This window comes from Rutilus rutilus (assembly GCF_951802725.1).
Source record: "Rutilus rutilus genome assembly, chromosome: 5".
Classification (NCBI taxonomy): domain Eukaryota; kingdom Metazoa; phylum Chordata; class Actinopteri; order Cypriniformes; family Leuciscidae; genus Rutilus; species Rutilus rutilus.
In genome coordinates, this window is record NC_140213.1 from 35,303,949 (window position 1) to 35,327,951 (window position 24,003).

The 24,003-nt window shown below is 37.1% G+C and overlaps 1 protein-coding gene across 2 annotated transcripts in view; it reads left to right on the plus strand.

Moving 5' to 3' along the window:
* Positions 1-24,003, plus strand: part of tbxas1 (thromboxane A synthase 1 (platelet)) — a 76,237-nt gene that overhangs the window by 21,599 nt on the left and 30,635 nt on the right. For both annotated transcript variants that reach the window (XM_084409178.1, XM_084409177.1), the window contains 3 exons: positions 9,454-9,547; positions 17,499-17,551; positions 21,664-21,760. In XM_084409178.1, the coding sequence (XP_084265304.1) occupies positions 9,454-9,547; positions 17,499-17,551; positions 21,664-21,760 (244 nt within the window). The remainder of the gene's footprint in view (positions 1-9,453; positions 9,548-17,498; positions 17,552-21,663; positions 21,761-24,003) is intronic.

The following is a 24,003-nucleotide window of genomic DNA, read 5'->3' on the forward strand; positions in this document are numbered from 1 at the left end:
AAATACTGCCTTAAAATGCTGTCTACATAGGCAGCTAACTAGTTTTAGAAACCGATCCACACAGTTTGAGCATCTTGATTCGTTATCAGGAAACAAAATGCCCTTTTCCACTACTGAATCTGGACTGCAACTTTTTAGTATCTCACCCTTCTTTCACCTCACAATGTATCTATCCTCCTTTATGACACTTTTGGCCTTAATGAGAACATTGGCTGGCCTGTTCCTTCCAACCTCTTTCTGAAAACAACACAGCGAGTCCCTTGCTGTCAGTCAGACATGGTTGTTTCAATCGCTCCTTCCCTTGAAAGGACTGTTCGCTCACCCCAAAGTTACAGGTCACCCCAAACACATAAATTTTAATGACTTCATGATGTGCAAGTTTAATCCAAAGCCCAGCAAACTATAATATCAGCCTTGGAGACAGTTGTGTTTGTGAAAGAGTTCAGCTGTGCTTTGTGTGCACATACTTTTTTTAGGTTTAAACATGTTTGTTATGTTTGTGTCGGTGGCCAACAGTGAACCTTCCTTACCTTGTAGGATCTTTAAAATTTTAATTTGGGAAGAACACAGAGTAAGGCTTAGATAAATATTTAACAAGGAGACTGGATGTGAATTTTAGTGGTATTTTAAGGACTGTCTTCCACCCTGGCCTTCTCCCAGTATATTTAGCCTGTGGCACATCTCTCCCTCTCTCAGCCCCTGGCACAGGGCTCAGAAACGGCCAGGCGTATTCACTGATAAGCTACATCAACATCTGTTTATCTAGCCTGGAGAGACACAGAGGAGATGCCTCGCTGGATTTGTCAGTCAGCTCAGGCTCACACTGAACTACAATTGATTGTCATGCAGTGGTGTGCTGTCTTGTATAAACTTAATTATTGTGCTGTAGGTCTGTAGTCAAATAATTAAATGGAAATATACTGTAGCCTACTATACAGACATACTGTAACATTCAAAACACATGCATACACTACAGAAATTGAGCTGCAAAAATGGGTTATTCAGATTCAGATAGCATCATCGTATTGGCATCAGAAACACAAGCACGTTAATTTGACTTTGCACATTTACACGTCAGCATCTATTCAGTGTTCAGGAGCATGACCAGCCATGATTTACGCATACGGCAATGTGAGCTACAGTATGCCAGTAAACAGATGTTATTCAATCATAATAGTCATTCACATATAGTGTATAGAACCACTTAAATCTTAAAAGGGACCTATTATGCCCTTTAAGTTTTGTTTTTGAGGTCTTCTAGAATTGGTTTTCATGCTTGAATGTTCAAAAAACATTATTTTTCCACATATTTTCCATTATTTGCAGCACCTCTCTTTTTAGTGTGTCTGTAACGCTCCGTTTAGTCCCGGTCTCTTTGAAGCTTCTGAAAACCACAGTGTGCTTTGATTGGTCGGCTGGACCAGTGTGTTGTGATTCAACGCACTACTAACGCAACTCAACCAGGCATCGTCCCTTTTTTTGCGTATGCCTTAAGCGGGAATCATTTAAATGAGGAATATTGTGACGTGTCCCAAAAGAAAACTCGAGACTATAATCGAGGCGTTTCAGAGAGTTCAGATACAGTGCTTAGTGATATAGAGAAGAACTCCCTTTGGACTGGACTTTTGGACTTTGTAACTTGCAACATTACACACTAAAGAAAGTTAGAAATGTAAAAAAAAAAAACACAATAGGACACCTTTAAAATAATAATTCACCCATAACTGAAAATTGTCATTTACCCACCCTCATGTCGTACCAAACCTGTTTTTTCTGTTGCTTGGATCCCAATCATTTGCAAAATATCTAATTTTGTGTTCCACAGAAGAAAAAATCATACAGCTTTGGAATGATTATGACAAATTATTGCAAGATTTTAATTGGTGAACTATCCTTTGAAATGCACAGTAGCAAAATCAGCCTGTTTAATTCATCTTAATTAAGGGACAGAGTGAAGGTGGATAATGTACAACTAGTAATATAAAACTAAAGTGTTTTTGGTGCAAGAAACTTTTGCTAACAATTATAAGCAGACCTGAGTGAGAAAAAAAGTCACAAAAGTGTATATCAGAATTATATAAGTCTGTTTACAGCTCTTTTTTAAAAACCTAGTTAGCTTCCTACCTAAACAGCATTTAAGGCATTATAAACGTGCTCCCAACATGAAGGCAACTTGTGATCATGGCTGGTCACGCTTGCTGTCCGCATACATCATGAGCTTTGCTCATTTCAGAAAAGTAACCATTATAAAATGATTTCCTCATGACCCAGACAGCATCATAGTGTCGGCCCAGATCCGGCCCACATCCGGTACACGAGGAATCCACACGTACCAGATGTGGGCCGGATCTGGGCCGACACTTGCTTTCTGAGGAGGCATAAATTACTGTTCTTTCTTTCTTTCTTTCTTTCTTTGGAATGTAATGGTTACTTTTTTTTAACGAGACAACCCCAATGATGTATGCGGCGAACAAAAGCGAATACACAGAATACGTCTACTAAGATATCTTGTTTTGAATGCATTGCATATAATAAGAAAGACCCATAATGCAACATGTACAATTATATCCAAGATAGCGAATAAGTAAAAAAATATGCAAAGTATATTTCAATCCTGAAAAGATGGATTCACAATTCTATTATTTGAGTGTACTATGTTGGTTATTCTTATTAGAGTATTGTATTAGCCTAACAACATGTTAATCTTCTGAATGTTGCTCTCTTTTGTGTGTGAATGACCTGCTTTGTTTGGTTTGGAACTTATCTGCCTTCACAATATGGAAATATGCTACATTCAGCTTTATATGGGCTGTGACACACTTCAGTAACACCTGCTCTATGGAGCAACACATTAATTCTGATGTTCCCTAAAGAGATTTTTGATTGAACTTCAGCAAAACTGGAACAAACTGTTGACAATGTTCCAAACTGCATGTTTTGAAGGACAATTCAACTTTGGTATTGTTTTGCTAGAAGACTTTACCACAACTATTGAGACAACGTAAAAATCTGAATGTGGATTGCTTTATTCAAGACGTAATTGATATAAATTGGGATAGATTTCCCTTTTGTTGATGATGCATGGAGTTTACTTTTATTGTTAAGAGTCAAAGGCATTTACCTTGGATCTTTTCTTCTTACCTTATTAAACTTAAAAGCGAAGGGACAAAACCTGGGCAAAATATCGGTTAGGGATTCCGGAAAACTACAGATATTTGAGAAAATTCTGTAAGATAAAAACAAGGAACGCAAAAGCAAATTATTATAAAGATAGTTTTTTTTTTTTTCATAACCCTAGACAGTTTTGGAATCAACTGAACAATCTTTTTATTAAAGCCAATAAAAGTTTAACACAAAAGATTCAATTTATAATAAAAGTATTTCTGACCCTTATGTCTCATGCTTTTAATCAGCTTGCATTTGGCTTCCAACATTTCGATTCTTATAGTATCACTGGCTCTTTAAACTCCACTAATTTAAATGGTTCCTTTTCCTTTAAGAAAATTATGCCTATAAATCTGCTGCTCATGTATTAATGTATCCCCTTGCAGATCTATTTAATTTGTCTTTGTCTACCTGTTCTGTTCCTCATATATGGAAATGTGCAAGAGTTACCCCTCTGTTAAAAGGTGGAGACTCATCTGATGTGAATAATTATCGTCTAATTTCTATTATTTGTTATTTTACAAAAAAAATTGAGAAACTTGTTTTTAATCAACTATCTTTACAGATGTGTTTCACATTAGTTCTGTGTTCACTTAACCAATAATGATTTGAAAGACGGGATGTCTGGCAACTGGTGAATAGATTTGTGCTGAAGTGAGAAATGATTTTGAGTCTGGACATGGACAGATTGGGCCGGGCATTCATCGTCTTTCAGCACCGGACAAGCGTGTTAGGATGCAACGTGCTTCTCTGTAATTAAGAGCGTGTCATAAAATGAGTTATCATTCCAGCTTTTTTTTTTTTTTTTTACAGCACGTGTTAAGACCCACTCTCTAATCTGACAATTAATATGGTAATGAACTCCTGCCGAGCTGGAGATTATGGAAGAGATGGATGTCAGAATCTTTTGGTTACAGTACTTTTTTTTTTTCTTTTCTTTTTTTTTAGAAAGATGGGTGGCAGTTAATTTTTCGCCACAGTGCTGAAGTCGATTAACACGATTAGAAAAAAAAACATACAAGAGTGTTTATTCAACTATGGACACTTTTGGCACTGGGACTATACACTCTACACTAGGTAAAAATGTTAATAAAATGGTTGTTCAATGTAAATAAATAAATGAAAATAGTCATATATAATGAATACTTTGACATTTTATTTTTAGAATTAATATTAAATAATAGATTCACTATTGTTGCATTGGTAACCAACTTTTGAAAAGTTATTGAGGCAAAGTTGTAGGTTGTGATGAAATTGATGCCACAAATGAATGACAGTCGGAATTGTGTAAAACAAATATAAATCATTATATATCATAAAATAAATATTAAAATGACTGTCCGGGTCTGGGACAAAGACAAAGGATTAACCAATAAAATCTATAAATAAAAATCATTTGATTAATAGCGAAAAATAAAGCCATGGTAGACCATTTAATGTGACCTTCATATAACAAAAAGTTGAACTTGAATTTAAATAGATTTAATTAGTTTAAAATTTAATTAGTTTAAATAGAAATCAACTCCTGGGAAATTAAAATGTATTTCTTAACTTGCAAATGGTTTTAGGTGCACCAGTGTTAACGATTATTTGCACATATTTGAATAGAGTACTCGCTGTTCTCCTGGTCTGGTGGATTATTAAGGCATTTGTGTTTAACTTCTTGGGGACAAAAATGCTCTATTTGAGATAATAACGTCTCGTCATCTCCCACGGCTCACTTCTAAGTTAAAAGTGGTCCAAGTGTTGGTGTGTCAGCAGATGCAATCCTCATGCATAATGCAGGTCCCCTTTTCCATACTCGGAGGAAATGCAGCACTTGCCAGTGCTCTCCGATACAGCTTGAGTCATCATGCTTTTGCACAAACCATCACTTACACCCTGTCTACAAGAAGCACAGGGTTGTTGTCAATGGTCCTGGCCTATATGACAAAGAAAACCCACTAAGGTATTGCCTTACTCATTGGGCCCAGGTAAAGAAGATACGCATCCATAAACATTTTGTCTCGGGGCCCAGAAATTTAAGCAACAGCAGAATGTTCCCGTTATCAACAAAGTTGTCTAATTCATGTATAATTATGCTTGCAGCTTCAATGACTCTCATAGTAACTGAGAGATTGCACAGTATAATAATATTGTATATATAAAATGAAACAATAATTTAACATTTATATTAAATTTAAAGATGTATCGATTAAAATGATAATATATCAATTACATTATTAGTATTGTTATATTTATCTCACTGCAGTAGGCTACTATTTACGTGGTGTTATTTAGGTTCTGTATGTAATTTTGTTGAATGTTGTAAAGCATAAAAATAAATATCATAGCAGGATTCCTAAATATCTGCAGACATATTAAAGGGGTGGTTGATTGCTATTTCACTTTTTTCATTTTAAATACTGTGTAATGTTGCTGTTGGTGCATGAACAGTATCTGCAAAGTTGCTGCGCTGAAAGTTCAACGTAAGCGGAGATATTGTCTTTTAAAAATCAGGAAGTTTAATGCCTACAAAAACGACTCGAATGGGACTACAACGAGATACTTCCCGGGTTTTATACGTAACTAACCCATACATTTACATCAACCCTCCCTCCGGAACATGTTCTGCTGTCGAAGAGGAGGAGTTATAGTGGAGAGCTGTAGCTGTCAGGTCTTCTGTGTTCAGGCTTCCTACAGACGCTGTAGTTCGTCAACAATGGTTAAAATTTACGTTAGATTATGTTCCTGACAATTACAATCGTAGTTTAGCTCTCTGTGCTGCGCATTTTACGGAAGACAGCTTCCAGAATCTACACGAGTTCAATGTCGGATTCAACAAGAAACTATTACTCCAACATGAAGCAGTTACAGCTTTAAAACCAGAGGCCACAACCTGCAAGTAAGATTTAATCATTTTAAATGTATTTGCCTGTATAATTTAAGACGTAATGTTTTAGTTTTATCAAGGATGTAAAAAAATGCCAGCGCTGGCTTTAGTATATGACAGATGCGTACAAACATTTTGGACCCGAATTTGTAATATGTACAAATTTTGTAAACGTATTTTCCATGTATAGCCTACTTTATGACGTAATTTTTTTTATTTGATCAAGAACGCAAACCAATGCCAAAGCTGTTTGGTTATAGTAGCTAGTTGGTTCGATGTTATTTTGTGTCTATAAGAAACGTGTACAAACTTCAAAAAATTATCGCAACAGCAAACTTCAGCTGCTGTTATCACATGTAGGCTACACCTAAAGAAAACGACAAACTGAGTAAACTACCGGTAAGTTTTGTGGATAGTTAAACGGTTGTTCATTCTATCAATAAAACAATATCTTTAAAAAAAGGTATTACTCAGTCATGTATTCAGTTATATTAAATGTTTAATCAGGGGGAAACCGTATCTCAAAAGCTAACAAACAGCAGTAGCATTTTCAAGTAACAGCATATGGAAATTCTTTGAGAAAATAATAATAATAAAAAAAATGTACAATTCAGAAACGTTTAGTAAGAGCCGTGTTTGCGGAGGTTCTGCTTGACTCTCTTCATCACCGCTCTCTGGGTCTGATTCTGGCTCAAATTGATGAGGCAATATTGACACCATTACATTTGACCGGAGCACATGCAACTGTCGCCCGTAAAGGAAATGGGCGTGAAGATTCCGGACGCAGTTTAGCCAATTACAACACACCGGCCGAACTAACCAATCTGAGCCCATTGCCTGTTTCTGAGGGAGTGGTTTCATAGAATCAGGAAGTCAACCGGTCGTTCAAATGACAGAGGAGGAAGCGGCTTACAATAAAGGTGAAATTTATGAAAAATAAGGCGTTTTTTAACAAACGAAACACGAAGACATGTTATATTGCAGCCCATAAACACAATCAAGCAAAGAAAAAAGGCAGTAAACCACCCCTTTAAGGTCACATACTTGCTTCTCCGAGTTAGCCAGTTATTCTACTTTGAAATGTGCGTTCTGTGTTGGAAAGTCTGTTTTTGTTTTGTTCTTTGTGATCCCACCCACTGCCAATTTACCCAATAGTATTTCAGCACCCCGGGTTGCCAGTTGGCGGAAAACACAGCGTCGTGGAACACAGCCATGGAAGCCAGAAAAAAAACGAACTGGGTCAGAGATAGCAGATTCTACCCGACCTTAAGAGCCTCGGCATCCATTTTAAAAGCTCTATGACCAGAGGCATATTAAAACGTGGCTAAATCAACTAGTGGTGCACGATATATCGGCCGCCGATATAATATTTATATATAAATAATATTTATTTTTTTACACATCGGTGTCGTTCCGATGTCAAAATAGGGCCGATGTGAACAGGCCGATAATCATTCGACGTGTGAAGTTGAAGATGAAGTTGGCGATGCTGACTCGCGTTCTTCGCAGTAGTGAACGCGCCTGAGAGAAATGCACATTTCATAAGGATGGCATAAGCAGAGAACAGTCTGTTTTCTTTCGTTTTGAATTGTTCTGTTTAAAAGTACACATTTCAAGCTTACTATATATGTGTCAGGTCTGTGAGGCAAGTAGGCTACCTTATAGGCTACGCTGAGTTTCGGTTCATTTATGAGACAAGCTCCAGGTTCACGCGCCGGCGCCTCCGTGTCGTGATTAAATATTTTCGACTATATTTTCTTCTATTTATTAAATCCAGGCAGTTGGTTGATGAAACATTGATTAAAATTAAGATACAATTAATACAAAACGAAATTAAATTTAAAGACAGACTTTGTGCTTTCTGTTTGAGATCTCTGTGAAAGTTTTAAAGCAGTCTTTTAGTGCCACTTTCAGAGCGCTCACGTCCGTAAAGGAGAACTGTCCCGTCTTTTTTGTGTGAAATAAATTTCGAAATAAATGCGACTTATATATGTTTTTTTCCTCTTCATGACGCATTTTTTGACTGATCGTTTTTTGACTCGTAGATATTCTAATATATTCGAATACATTGCTTGATATTTGATACCCGTTCGAATTTGATTTTTCTCAAAAGTGACAGCCTTAGTATCAGGCAGAATGTAGTTATATGGTCGTAATAGGAATTGCAAAGAACAGCAGTCATCTTGCCGAGACTGGATTGAGCCAAACAGTCGAGTGACATAGTAGAAATTAAGCTAATGTCCTACACTTCCAGGCTGGGTCAGTAGCCTATACAGTATCGATCGGCTGCAGCTTGCTTTTACTCTAAAGTCTTGATGTATTGTCACACTAGTAAAAAAAACAGTCTATGTGGAGGTGGAAAAATATCTTCCTTGAGTGATAAGAAGAGTTTCGTTTCACCATTGAATGGATGAAAAGCACGCTAACAATTAAAATATCCACTGTAGCTGCAGCCCAACTTTATTCTAACCTACACTTAGCACGTACACGTAGCAAGTGTTCAACGTGTGTTGACGTGAACCATGGACATAATTGAAAGTTTATGCACTGGGATTTTGTTGGGATTCACTTAATATATCAGAGAATGCTGAGGGGTGTTTATAAATATCTGGGAAATTTCTGGATGTTTCTTAATGACAGAGGTTAGGTACAGAGCAGCCTACACAATCGTTGAACTAGGCTGGAGGCGTAAATTCAACTGCACAGTTTTTCAGCACTTGTCAGTCTCACCATTTAACCCAATGAGCATGTTATACAAAACTCTCAGACATTGACATTGCCTATTCATTGCCTTTTCATCCTTATTCATAGTGTGAATTCAGGACACACATGTGTCCTTTATAAAAAAAAAATTTTATATAAGTATTTATTTTTTCTTCTGAAAATCTGATGACATATTTTGCACACAGGTAAAGGTGCCCAATATCAGTAATTTCTGAAAATAAATTACAAAAGCAAAAAAAAAAAAAAAAGTGTTTTGGAAAATAGCTCTTTATTTGATTATCATAAAAATGTGTTTTCTATACAGAGATATCGACATCGGTAAATATCGGTATCGGCCACAATTTTCACATCGGTGCATCACTAAAATCAACGAATCAAATGACATTGTTAGGCTCATCGCCTTTAAGTTTAAGAATGAGGGGGAGGGGCAAACAACTCCAATATTTAGAATTTGGACTGCAGCATTTCAACCGCTAGCTGTCAATATCACAGCCTGCACCTTTAAAATGACCAGTCACAGCACCTAATAATGTATTATTATGTTTACAATTTTGCAGCATAATTTCCCTTTTCCTTCTAATGATTTATAATAATCTTCCTATTGCCATTCTCTCTAAATGGCTTTCTAATGAGGCAAAAAACTGACCCCAAACTGCAGAGGTTTACACTGAATGTCTTTGTCTTTGTTTTAGGTATTCCATCGCCCCCTTCTCCACCTTGGAACGGTGTGGCATCAAGCACCCAAAGCCCTTTCCGTTTTTTGGGAACCTCATGATGTTTCGAAATGTAAGACCTTTTGTTTATTTCGTAATGAAACGCAAAACTCATTCACACTCTTTCTCACTCATACACACACCTTGTACTGCCCTCCTAAAGCGGGAAAAATGATATTTCTCTCAGTGAGCCTCACTTCATTAGATGTGTTCATTAAAGATGACTCACCACTAATGACATCTAATGCCATGTGATTTCCAAACAGATTACCCTCTGTGCTGAATGATGCACTTTTACGGCGATAATATAAAAGACGGACGGGGAGAGTGGGTGGGTTTAATATTGAAAAATTAATACTTTTAATTCCTCCTGAAAGTTTAATCTCAGTCTGAGGCTGAATTGTAGCAAATCAACAGCTACCTTGAGGATACTCATTTCTGTCTGTCTGTAGTTTAATGATAATGATTTGACGTGTATTATAGGAAATAAAGGCCAAAATTTCGATGCTGTAGGGCTGTTCGATTCCGCTGAGAGGTTTAAAGCGAGGTTCATTTGTGAATGTGAATTGCCTGGATTCATCCAACCACCAATAAGGAGGAATGTCATAAAAAGAACATATCCAGTACTTATTTCACCCTGAAAATCAAAAGAACAAAAGAAAATGAGGCTTATTTTTGGACGATGATGAGGGGGACATACCAAAGAATAATACATTCTGTAATTCATGTTCATTTTTCATATTCACATGTCATATTCATGTTTTATTTTGTTGAAATAAACCCCCTTTCTGAAAGTATACAATAATTGTGAGACAGTAATACAGTAGTTTTTATTTTTAGACAGCAATAACTAATTATGATTTGAAAAAGAATTTAAGAAAGTAAAACATTTGGATGCATCACTTAAATGAGAATTTGTGCCTGATTAATAAATGTAAAAATGTGTTTTTACTGTATGCGAGAGAGAGAGAGAGAGATAGATAGATAGATAGATAGATAGATAGATAGATAGATAGATAGATAGATAGATAGATAGATAGATAGATAGATAGATAGATAGATAGATAGATAGATACAGATACATAAATAAGACCCGGAAATTTTATTTTGTGTGTGAAAAATGTCCCATTTTTACAAGATTCACCTACCAGCACACTGGCATATTTTAAATAAAGCTTTGATTCTAACTCTTATGCTTTTCTGGTGCTGAAGAGATTTTCAGATCAATATGTTACTGTCAGACAGCGATGGTTGACTGGACAGCATGTCGTTCACAACACTCATTTCATTCTTGCTTTCTATCACCCGCATGTGACAGGGCTCCCTCTTCCTTCTCTCCCTCTCGGCCTGCCTGTCTGTTTCCCTTTATCCGTCCATTTCATCTCATTTCACATCTTCCACGTTGGGATTAAATGTTATTAGATGGAAGTGAGAAAGGCGTGAATGAATATGCATGCATGCATAATTACTGCGTGTCTAGATGAAGCTCCCCAGGTGAACTAAAGTTATGTGTGTGGGTTTTGTATGCTGTTGTGCACCCTTTGTCTGTGCATATTAGTGTGTGTGTGTGTAGATTCGTGCACACGTCAGCAGACTCAGTCTCACAAACAGTGGTCTCCAGAGCATTGCTCCAGCAGAATCCTCTGACCCACTTCTACAGGCCAACCTCTCAGCTAAATCCTGTAGGTCTGTGTGCGCGACTGCACATTTTGTGTTCCTGGCACTAGAGACACAGATGCAATCCCCCTCTAAAGAGGCAGGTGACTGCATTTCAAGTTAGAAATTCAGTGAGACACAAAAAGAGGTAAAAGGAGAAAGCATAGCCTGCGTTAGCTCAATCAGTATTTGGGATCAGGGGCGGTTCTAGGATTTGATCTTCAGGGAGGCTTAGCCCATAGTGAGAAAGTGTAGCAAGAGATCATTGCTTAAGTGGTGCCTCTTTGTGAATTGGCACCACTATATTACTATATAGTAAGTCAAACGTACCCTACCAGTACTGGTAGGGGTTGGGTTGGTACCAAGTCAATACAAAAACTTTAGATAATGACACCAGTCTTTCTATCATATATCATTATTATTAACAAGTAATTAATTACCAATTAATAACTGTTATATTGACACATCGGATATTTTCTTAACTGTTTTCGTTCACTTAAGACATAACCGTATGTGTTTACGTGGATATTCGTCAAGACGGGCATTTTGACATAATTTTGTGTGTACTTGCTCAAAAAGACAGGAAAGAGAACTCAGTTCAGTACTTGCGAGAGGCTACTTTCTGTGTGCGTGCACAGAAATGATCTATTGCAGCGCACGAGTACCGAATTAAGTTACTTTCACGGCGTATTGCGCTTGAATGGCGTAAAATTACTTGAATGTTTAAACCGATAAGGCTTAAAAGCGTGCAAATTATAAACTTTCTTGAAGCAATACTGGTCCGATCTTTCAGATAAGTGATTATAGTTTTAAAAATGGTCTAGAACTGCCCCTGTTTGGGATTGATGACTTAGTTTCTATATGGAAAAAAAAAAACTGTTTAACCTTACACCCAGAATCAGTCCAGTTTTGGAAATAGTCTGATTCCAGTACTTATGCACTAAGTGAACGCATTATGACTGGTCAGTGGGCTAAATGGGAGACTAATGGATGAGTAACACAGTCAGTTTAACTCTAATTTATGAGTAATGCATGGGGTTGATTAAAAAAAAAAAAAAAAAATTTTATAAGAAGTTTCCATTCTCACCAAGGCTGCATTTATGTGCTCAAAAATACAGTAAAACAGTAATATTGTGAAATATTATTACAATTTAAAATAACCGTTTTCTATTTTAATGTGTTTTTATTCCTGTGATGGCAATTACTCCAGTCTTCAGTGTCACATGATCCTCAGAAATCATAAAATGCTGATTTGGTGCTCAATATACACTTATTAGCCTATTACTATCAATGCTGAATATTTTTTGGAAACTATTTTTCAGAATTCTTTGATTAATAGAAGGTTCAAAGCAACATAAATCTATTTATGTTACATTGTAATTAAAAAACATTACATTAAAGACTGTATAAATGCATTTACCGTCACTTTTAATCAATATAATGTGTCTTGGCTAAATAAAAATAAAGATTTCTTTAATCTTACCAATGCCACACTTTTGAACAGTTATGTCTAGTGGCACATAAGACAAATCTTTACCCTGAATATAGCTACAGTCTTGAGAGAAGGAGATGTGAGGCAGAAGATAAGGAGATGAAACGATAATGATATATTTGGAATGATTTGAAGGATAAAAGAAAGAGAAAAGCAAGGGTGTGGGGGAGGATCATGGGTAACAGGATGTGATGTACAGAGATGAGCAGTGTCTGGGATACAAGGGCAGATTGAGTCACATTTAGAGAGTAGACGACAGAGTCTCTCGCAACCCACAGCAGCACATTATCATGACACACTCTATTACCAAATACAACACTCACAGACATGAGATTTGGTCCATTTAAGATCCTAAACAGCCCAGATGCAGTTCCAATCCCCCCCTCCCCGTCCTCCCTCCCTCCCTCCCTCCCTCTCGCAAGCACACATGCAGTTACTTGCTTTCTCTTTATCCATAGGGGACCTTTTTGGAAAAGAGGATTTGTCTTGGTATTTTGAAATAAAAGAACTGTATTGTACTGTATGTAGGCATAGATTTTAATATTCACAACGTAAAGCTGCCTCCCTAGTGAGTCAAGCCTGTTTACTGAAGCTAAGATACAAAAACAGGTAATTGTTGAAGGTTATAAAAATATTAACAGAAGACCATCCATGTTATACCACACTTCAAATGTTTGTGGTCAGTTAGATTTTTTTGAAAGGTTATTGAAAGAAGTCTATTATGCTCACCAAGGCTGCATTTATTTGATTTAAAAAAAAAACAGTAATATTCTGAAATAGTACAGTTTTCTATTTTAATATGTTTTGAAATGTAATTTATTCCTGTGATGGCAAAGCTGAAATTTCAGCATCATTACTCCAGTCTCCAGTCACATGATCCTTCAGAAATCATTCTAATATATTGATTTGGTGTTCAAAAAAACTTTTCTTATTATTATCAGTGTTGGAAACAGTTACATGTGCTTTTTTTTTTTTTTTTGTGCTGTTTCAGGATTCTTTGATGAATAGAAGGTTCAAAAGGACAGCATTTATTTGGAATAGAAATCTTTTGTAACATTATAAATGTCTTTAATGTCACTTTTAATGCATCCTTGCGGAATAGTTTTAATTTCTTTAAAAAAATCATATTGACCCCAAACTTTTGAACGGTAGTGTACATATCAATACCCTTACAGTATTTGGCAAGTTGGACTGTTCTGATGACCACTTTTCAAATGCAAAGAGGTTAGCCAATCACAACAGAGGTCATTTGCATAGAAGTCTTATAGGGAATGAACAGACACCTCCCCCCTCATTAGTGTACACGCCCCTTACTGCACTTTCAACAGTGTTTCTCATACTAAAGGTCAGTGAGAGACAAAATGCTCAGTAAAAAATAAATGTCTGATTCATTTTTCCCACAAAACTGGTAAGCACGTGCAAAAATGCCAAGATCCAATAAGATTGCATAATTAATAAGCAATAGTCTGCGTGAAAAGGTTTCTTAGATCTTGGAACTGATTTGCTACATTTAGTGCTTTTGGGGAAGAAATAACTATTGGATTTGACAAGTTTGCCACGTGCATTGAATCATTGAAAGATATGTAGAGTTTTGTTTGAGGCACATAGTAAGTAGATATTTGGGCAGAATTTTTAGATCATGCTTTTGTTGTTTGAGTAATATCCTTAAATAAATTACTTTTACTTTTGGACAGACAAAATACACGAGTTTAAAGCCTACATAAAGGAATCTAATTTTTCAGTATCGCTCCAGTATCTATTGGAATCATCTATTTCAGATTTACCCACTTGTAAATGTGGAACACAAAAGAAGATATTTTGAAAGTCAGTAGGGTCCCATTGTCTAACCCGTTGACTTTCAATGTATGGCCAAAAAAATATTTTGTTTTCTACGGAAAAAAGTCAAAGTCATACAGATTTGGAACAACATTAGGATGAGTAAATGATGACTGAATTTATTTTTGGGTAACTTATCCCTTTAAATGTTCGCAGGGGGAATTGAATAGAATAGAATAGGGCCACTTTAGCCTAATTGTCTGTCTTTCACGGGTTTATCCTTAAAAGTGCATATCCCAGCACACCTTCCTTCACATTCTCTCTTACACACACTGATACCTCCCTGCATGACTCTGAGTGACATGAGAGATTATTGCCGTCTGAGACAAAGAGAAGCAGCGCGGTGTTCAGACCTGCGCAGAGATCAAGGTCATAAGTGTGCTAGAAAGCAACTGAAAGTGGCTAATCTTTTTAAGAGAATTCCAATAGGATCGCTGACTGTCCTCTTCAGTCGGGCCCGTGCGATATTGATCGTATCCTTCCGAGATGAATCCCCAATGAAGCAAAAGGCAAGGGTGGCTCATTTGTTTGAATTGAGCCTCTGGTCTCCTGTTTAACTTCACTACGGCACTGCCAGATGCACGCGCAGCCTCTTCCGTATGACAGAACAGTAATAAAAGGCTGAAGGAGAGGACATCGGGACGGAAGGGCACACCCCACTTAATGCTCACTGAGGAACACGCGCACACACATACGTCTCTGCCTAATGCCCACCAGGGAAACTGCAGGAATGGTGGGATGAAGAAGGGAGGGCAGCCGGTTCGGTGCCAGCACTGTTGACTCCTTCATTAGTAGAGACAGCAGAGCCACCGGCTGCCATGCATACCAAACTAGTGCTCTTTGTGTGTGTGTGTGTGTGTGTGTGTGTGTGTGTGTGTGTGTGTGTGTGTGTGTGTGTGTGTGTGTGTGTGTGTGTGTGTGTGTGTGCGTTTAACAGTCAGTACTTGATGTTTATTGTTTGCTTTGTTGCGTAACTTCTTAACCATATCCCACCAGCATCTATAAACACAGCACAATCTCAGCAGCCTTATGTGCAAACTTTAATATGTTCTTCCATTCGGAATGAGGATATACTAATATTCCTGTTATTGTGTTATGGTTATGGATATTTCAGGATAATATTCCCAGTAGACCTCAATAAACCTTCAGAGAGCCCATAAACCTGAGGAGAGCCAAGCGCAGTCAGTGTCTGCTCTGTACTGACACCTACTGGTGGATAAGTGCAGTCAGTCAGTGGTGCCTGTCTTCATACAGTAATCACCTATAGCAGGGGTGTCCAAACTTGCTCCTGGAGCACCACTGTCCTGCAGAGTTTAGCCCCAACTTGCCTCAACTCACCTGCCTGGAAGTTTGTGACTTTGATTTGCTGGTTTAGGTTGGAGCTAAACTCTGCAAGACAGTATCCTTCCTGGACTAGGATTGGACAGCCCTAACCTACAGAATGACATCTTAGGCTGCATCTGAAATCGTATACTTCCCTACCATATAGTAGGCGAAAAACAGTATGTGACAAAGGAAGTACAGACCCTTTCCAAAAAATTTGAATATCATGGAAAAGTTTATTTATTTCCATAATTCCATTCAAAACGTTAAAACTTCCATAGATTATAGATTCAGGGCCCACAATTTAAACGATTTCAAGTATTTAGTTGTTTATTTGTACATAATTTGGGCTTCCAGCTCATAAAACCCACGAAAACAGGATTTCAAAAAATTTGAATATTACATGAAATCACACAGTAATTACACAGTGATACCATGGTCATTGAACCAGGTTTTGGTTATTTTGGCAGTGTGGGCAGGTGCAAATCCTGCTGGAAAATGAAGTCAGCATGAAGTGCTCTGAAAATGTCCTGGTAGACGGCTGCATTGACTCTGGATTTAATAAAGCACAGTGGACCAAAGTCCTCTTTTCTGATGAGAGCAAATTTTGCATCTCATTTGGAAACCAAGGTCCCAGAGTCTGGAGGAAGAATGGAGAGGCACACAATCCAAGATGCTTGAAGTCCAGTGTGAAGTTTCCACAGTCTGTGTTGGTCATCGGCTGGTGTTGGTCCACTGTGCTGTCCACTCAACGCAGCCGTCTACCAGGACATTTTCAGAGCACTTCATGCTTCCTTCAGCAGACAAGCTTTATGGAGATGCTGACTTCATTTTCCAGCAGGATTTGCACCTGCCCACACTGCCAAAAGAACCAAAACCTGGTTCAATGACCATGGTATGTATCACTGTGTAATTACTGTGTGATTTCATGTAATTTTTTGAGCTGGAAGCCCAAATTATGTACAAATAAACAACTAAATACTTGAAATCGTTTAAGTTGTGGGCCCTGAATCTAGAATCTATGGAAGTTTAACGTTTTGAATGGAATTATGGAAATAAATAAACTTTTCCATGATATTCTAATTTTTTGGAAAGGGTCTGTATGTCTGAAGTCACAGTACTCATAAAAATGTATCCGGATGATACAAGAATCTGTAGTTTGTATACGATGGACACTTTACTATCCCTTGAGTCCATGGGAGAGGATTTGTGAATGGCGGTGAAGTGACGTAACTAACTCTGGTAGGTCACATGATAATGACAGCATGATTTAATTCATACTACACACACATTTTAGCGGTCGCAAAGTAATTACTTATTAAAAATAAGTACCTACTCAAAAGAGTATGTGATTTCAGACGCAGCCTTAGTCTTATTAGACAGACAGTGGTATCCAAGAAAAGACAGAGCTGAAATAAATAATCACTTTAAACTACATGATGACAAAGCTGTGCAAATGTTTGCAAATATGCTAATCTTGGAAAAAGTGCCCACCTACTGGGAACAAAAAGATGCAAGTTTGCAAGTCTCTCTAACTCACTTTATTAGTGTTATTGCAGAACATTTGAAAAGCAAACTGACATGAAAAAAAAAAAAAAAAGTTACCTGTAATGGTAACAAAAATAATTTAATGTAGCAATATACAATGGGACTTGAATATTCATAGGTTCTCTAATATGTTTTCATACTGATATGTGGATGTTCTGCTCTTTCTCAGGGTTTCTTTAAGGCACAAACTGACCTCATAAACAAGTATGGACGGATTTGTGGGTAAGTCTCCCTGGATTTTACTCTTACTGTTATTAAGGCAACTATCAAATGAATAAATATAAAAGAAAACTAATTGAATTCGTCATGTCTGAGAGAAACACTATTTTTAATCTGGGAAAGCTTTTGTCGAGGGCATTAATAAACACATGTATGCGAAACCTATTTGTTTTGCCTAGAGAAACATGAATGACTTCTCATTACCCACTGTGTAAAAGAAATGATTTTTTTCTGATTATATTTCTGATGAAAAGTGCCCTACATGATTGCTCTAGTCATTTCCATATTTATAGAATTACTTAAACACAAAAGCACCAGCATAACACCCATCACACACCAAGCCCTCGTTCACGGTCCTGTCATTCATATTCAGACAGCATGAGCCACTCACAGAGCACCCAGTGTCCTCTAATTTAGTCCATTCCTATCCAGACATTGTGTTTTAATATGCCTGCTTCTAAGAGGCCGACTTCTCCTCGGGGAGATCAAAGCAGCGAGTGCCACTGGGCTTCCTGTGTTTAATATGAGCAGAATGGAGGGGAAGAGAATCAGAATGACACTGTTTTTTTCTGCTTGTGTGTGTGTGTGTGTGTGTGTGTTCATTGGGATCTGGGAGTTCTGGATTGGGTGTCGGGACCGGAAAAGGGGATCTAATTCGGAGTCGTGTGGATATATGTCAGGAGACATTACGACATCTTTCAGTTAGAGTAATCGAAGAGGCTGAGCTGCTCACCAAAATCAAAGGGCTTTGAAATACATATCAGTGCTCCGCATGCTCCTTAAAACCCTTGTCGGTTCACGAAGTGCAAGACATCAGTCATCGAAGTTCAGATGTTTCGGCGCATTGCAGGAGTGCTTGACTTAAAATGTGGGGAAGGTTTGAATTTTTTTTTTTTTTTTTTTTGCTCTACCCAAAAATATCCTTCAGATATGGTTTGAGAACATCTTGAAATGGCTTCTTACCAGAATCCATGAGTTTTTGAAAGAAACTTTTTGGTATAGTGGTCAACTGATATGGGCTTTCCAATGGTCGACATGTATTATACAGTATAATGCAGTGACATTCAGAGCCCTATCTTGCACCCAGCGCAATTGACTTTGGACACCGACGCATGTATCATTCCTATTTTGCACCCGCGCACAGCGGACTTTTCCCTCCACAGACGCACGTCGGTAAATTAGGGAATGAACTTGTGCTCCCCGGGGCGGTTCAGCGAAAAGAGGAGGTGTGTTCCGGCGCAAACGTTCCCTGATGCTATTTTGCAGGTTTAGAAAACAATTCCGCCACTGACCAGGAAAAACCTAGTCTAAACCTAGCGTTGCGCATGTTATTCAAATGCTATTTTAAGGGCGCATGCTTGGCCATAATGTAGCGTGTGCACAACACGCATACACTTTGATTCTCTCATCTACACAGAAGCAGCAGTTTTCATTTTTGCAAATCATAGGCTATATTATTACAAGGAAAAATATGAACACACAAAATCATTGTTGTGTCCATGAAGATGTGAAAAAATAGGCATAAATCTAGCTTACACATTTACCCAAATTATCATACGCCTGTTTAACCGAAGCGAATTTGGGTGTGTTTCTCCATCCCCAATGTCACTTCTCTGTCTTTTACGGCCCTGACGAGAACGTCGGTCTCCTCGGCTGTGAACCGCTCCTGGCGCGCGCCTGGCAAATCCGCCGTTATAATAGCAAACCGCCATGGAACAAGCGTGCCTGCTCTTAAAGGGAATGTGAGATATCGCTCTGATTGGTTTATTTCACGTTACGCCCAAACGACACCTATGAATAATGAAGCTACTTCAGACCAACCCATTTTAGATTTGCGTCGGGCGCAAGAGTCATTTATCCCGCCGGTATAATAGCAACAGCGCCCAAGACCCGCCCACAAAGTTAATTGCGTTTCGTGCTTGATACTTTCAGATCATTAAAATAGGGCCCTCAGACCTTTTTAGGTGTGAATTAAGCATCTAAATACTTTGAGGAAACTACATATTGTTGAGTCTACAAATTACTGTCAAGATACTTTATAAAAAAATAGTCATCTACACTATATTATTATGGAAGCCTGTTTCGTCACAGTTTAGAAATAATGATTCACAGTTTAGAAAAAAAAATTCTAATAATGACTTACTCTATCATATAAGATTGATACATTTTCTCATAATAATATTAATAATAACTTTTTCTTAATGACTTGGCATCTCATATTAAGAGAATCTTTCATTATGATGACATAATGAGTTGGTCATAATGAATTTTTTTCTAAATATTTTAATACCTCATAAAGAGAAACTTCCTCATAACGACTTAGTATCTCATAATAATAATACACTTTCTTATAGTGGCTTGGTTTTTCGTAATAATGAGATACTTTTTCATAATTGTTAAAATATTTCACATAATTAAATCTAAAACGTTCTTATGAACAACTCATAAGTCATCATTATGATACATTTTCATTACTACGAGATGTTAAGTCATTATGACTTACAGAATCATATTTTTTTCCAAACACTGTAATAAGGTTCAAATAGTTAACATTAGTTAAATTATTAGGTCTCATGAACTAACATTAACAATTTTCTACAGCATATATTATCTAGCATAAATAATGTTAATTTATGTTTGTACATAACACAAACTAATAGTGATTACTGTAATTTAACATTTTAAAAATGTACTATGTAAAATAATAAATGAATAAATAATAAACATTAATAAATGCTGTAGTATTGTTTTGTTAGGTATTGATCAAGTTAACCAGTCAAGTCACCTTTATTTCTATAGTGCTTTATTCAAAGCAGCTTTAGAGTGGCAAACAGGAAAATAATGATTCAGTGATGCAAACAGAATTCAATTTAGCTGTAAAGCAGCTCTAAAAAAGAATAGCAAACAGCCATTATTCAGTTGAAATCAGTTAAGTGTTGATCCAGTTTGGTTCAATAACTGTGTAAAGTTCATCAATTACGGAACGAGTTCAGTTAATCTATAAAGCAGCTCTGGAGAAAGCAGTGATGACGTCATCCAGCTCATTACAGGACCGCTACTGTAATTAATCCTATTGTAAAGTGTTATCGACTTATATTTTTTTACTGGAAAACAGGGCGGTAATGATGATCTTTGTCATGTGAACAACATTTCAGTCTATCTTGCATATATCAGTCTGTGTTGCACGTGAGAGACTTTTTCCACGCAGCTCTTCGGTTTGCGAACAGACCGCCGGCGCAGATGCATAGATAAACCAAAACATACTAATGAGATCAGTGTTTTATAGGTCACTTAGCTGCAAGCTTAATTAAACTCATCCTGCTCCTAGAGCCATGTGGACTGCCAATGTCAGCTTCATTAGAAGATGATATGAAGAGCCTATCCGCTCTGCTCAGAGTTTTACTTACCAAACTGACACCACACACAAAAAGGAGAGCACAGTGAATGATAAGAGTGATCCGTCTCTGCTGCGTTTGCCTCCAGCGGAGTCCCAGCTGAGCTTAAATGTGCTTTACAGCCACTGGACACTGTAATACACCTAAGCGTATCCTTCTGCTGGGATAAAAAAGGAAGCTTCCAAAAGCTTGAATGAACTAGATTAATGGCTTCAGATATTTGCCAAAAAAGCTTTCATATTCAGTTATCAGTGCGTTTAATTATCGACTATTGTTTCTGCTATTTCCTGTGACATTGATTCTCAGAAAAAAATTACTTTGGAGGTATGTGGTCTCTCATGCTGGCACATGCAAGGGCACACATGCTCGCAATCCTCCATTTCACAGCGTTGACGGTACAACCTCGCCACATCTCAGCAGTGAAAGCTGCCATGCGTGACTACAAAAAAAGGAACTACCCAGCAGTCTCATCAAATTTCTCTTTACTGAGCTGACCTTGACACACACACACACACACATGATGTGTCTGTACCCCGTCAGTGATAAGACAGGGAAGATGGTCTGTGAGGGTCTACAGTCACAGATGTGCTACTTTATCTGTGTATGAGTGTGTGTGTATCCGTCCTTTGTTCTTTTGTCTCCTGCTATTCCCTTGAAATTTGGCTGGTGTACTGTTATTTATTCATTTCATCTTGTTTGTTTACTGTATGTGTGTGTCAGTTATTATATAGCCCGGCGGCCTATAGTGATCATAGCAGACCCGGATATGCTGAGACAGGTGATGGTGAAGGAATTCAATAAGTTCCCCAACAGAATGGTGAGTGGCATTACATTTACAAACTAATATCTCACAAACACTCCAACTCAGCAATCCATCTCAAGCTGTATTATTAGGCCTGAATCTACTTTGCAAAAATGAGTTCTAAATGAGTTTTTAATTAGTATCTTTTGACTTTCTTTTCAGTACTTAAACACAAATGTACAAATGTACTTCAGAAGATATTAAGACTTGTTTTCATAGATTGTTGTTATTGTTAATTAAACCTAAAACTATTAAAATATAATCTTCATAGAAATAAGGCCTACTGTACATAAAATATAAATATAAATATTAGATAAAAACCGTAAACTTAACCAAAAGAAGAATTTAAATGTTGCCTTGGCACCTAACAGAAATAAAATAATCACATCATAAAAAAAAAATACTAAAACTTAAACTAAAATGAAAATGAAAATATTAAAATAAAATCTATAATACTATAATAAAATAACACCGATATAATTGTATTTTCTCTTTTTGGACTGGCAGATTTTTTTACTTGTTCTTTTTAATTGTTTAAACTTAAAACAATTGGGGGGACATTTATTTTAAAGAGATATTGTCTTAATATCTTATGCAGTGTTACTTCTATACATTTTAAGGATATTTGAATGGGTAAATAAGAAATAAATATTCATTAAAACTATGATTTTTTGTTTTTGCTGGGTACACAAGAACATGAATTTACATTCGCTTCTAACTTTGCAAGTTTTATTCACACATGCATTCTGAAATGGGCATCATGTCTAATATGAAAATTCGTTTTATCTTTCATTTTAACTTCTATACTTATTTATGCATGGTATCTAACATTTATTTAGCATTAAACAAACTGTAAGATGAGTGATTAAATCTACATTTGTATAATATAAGCTTATTCAAGTATAGTGACTTAATATTCTAAAAGTAGCTTGGAAAAAATTTTAAACTTTGCAAAATCATCCATTACTATTTACAATGCACTTGTTTGGACAAGTTTCACATCAACTTTATTCATATCGCAACTCATGAATCATCTAGAAGTCAGAGTTTTCTACTTATAAAAAGTCTGCTCAAAACTCGTTATACAATATTTTTGGTCCCAGTTAGTGGCTATGGCACCATCAATTCCTGAGTGATATTATCACATAACTCAGCGATTGTTTGTCCTCAACATGATAATTGTTTTATCACAGATACACATACTGTACCATCTCCCATAAATGATAGAATCAGCTAAATTCATGACAGGTTCGGTTCGATGTATTTCTTGCACTTTTTCCTGCAATCCATGGGATTTACTGTATGTAGGTGTGTATTTTTTGTGTATGAATCAATGCTGAATGGTAAGGTATTGATAAAAAGGCTTCAGAGCCTTAAACTCAGTTAGTCCAGGGAGGTCAAAAACTAATGATCACATGACTTATGTATCAAAGCAGAGTCAAAGATCATGAGATGGCCTTGCTGCTAGAGCTGAGCCTGCTGGGTAAACGATTATGGCAGGGCCAGATCAATACTGAGGCCATGTGCAGCACTGGGGCTTATCAACTACCTCTTGACCTGTTTTTGTACATCTAAAACCTACATGGAAGAAAACTCATAAAGTAGATTGCCATGGTACCAAAAAACAAAAACAAATATGTGTTGGCACACTTGGTATCGTTAGCACAAACATCTACCTCCAAACACACACATGAACACACAAACTCAAGGTCGGCCCAGTAGAAAGCTCTGCCACCTGGCCTTAGTTACAGAACTACCTTTCAGGCCAACAACCTATGTAGCCAACTCAGTGTACAACAGTAGTTTTAATGAAGCATTGTCAAGATGAATCCATGTAGAGCCTTTTATAAACACTTTTTTGACAGTTTAGGGTCTGAGAAAGGCCTTTACACTTTGCTGTCCTCTATGCTAGTTTGGAAATGTAGATGCGAACACTTAGCCAAGTTATTGCAGATGTGCGTCCCATATGGTGCATTCTTGCATTATTGTGGCAGAAATAAATCTCGGTACTTAATTTATCTTCAAATTGCAGCTATCTATATACTCCACTATATGTCCACAGTTGAAATCACTTGCTAATGCAAATATTGTAGATATCCATCATCCGATCAAAATCCATGTGAAAATACCTCATCTTTAATAAATGAAAATTATGTGTAGCGCAGCTCTATTAAGACTGTATAAGCTCCGCCCCTCACTTCCATCCTGTGGCTGCTGGCCTGAAACTGCTGGCACTGCAGTTGTGCAGCTGGTTATAT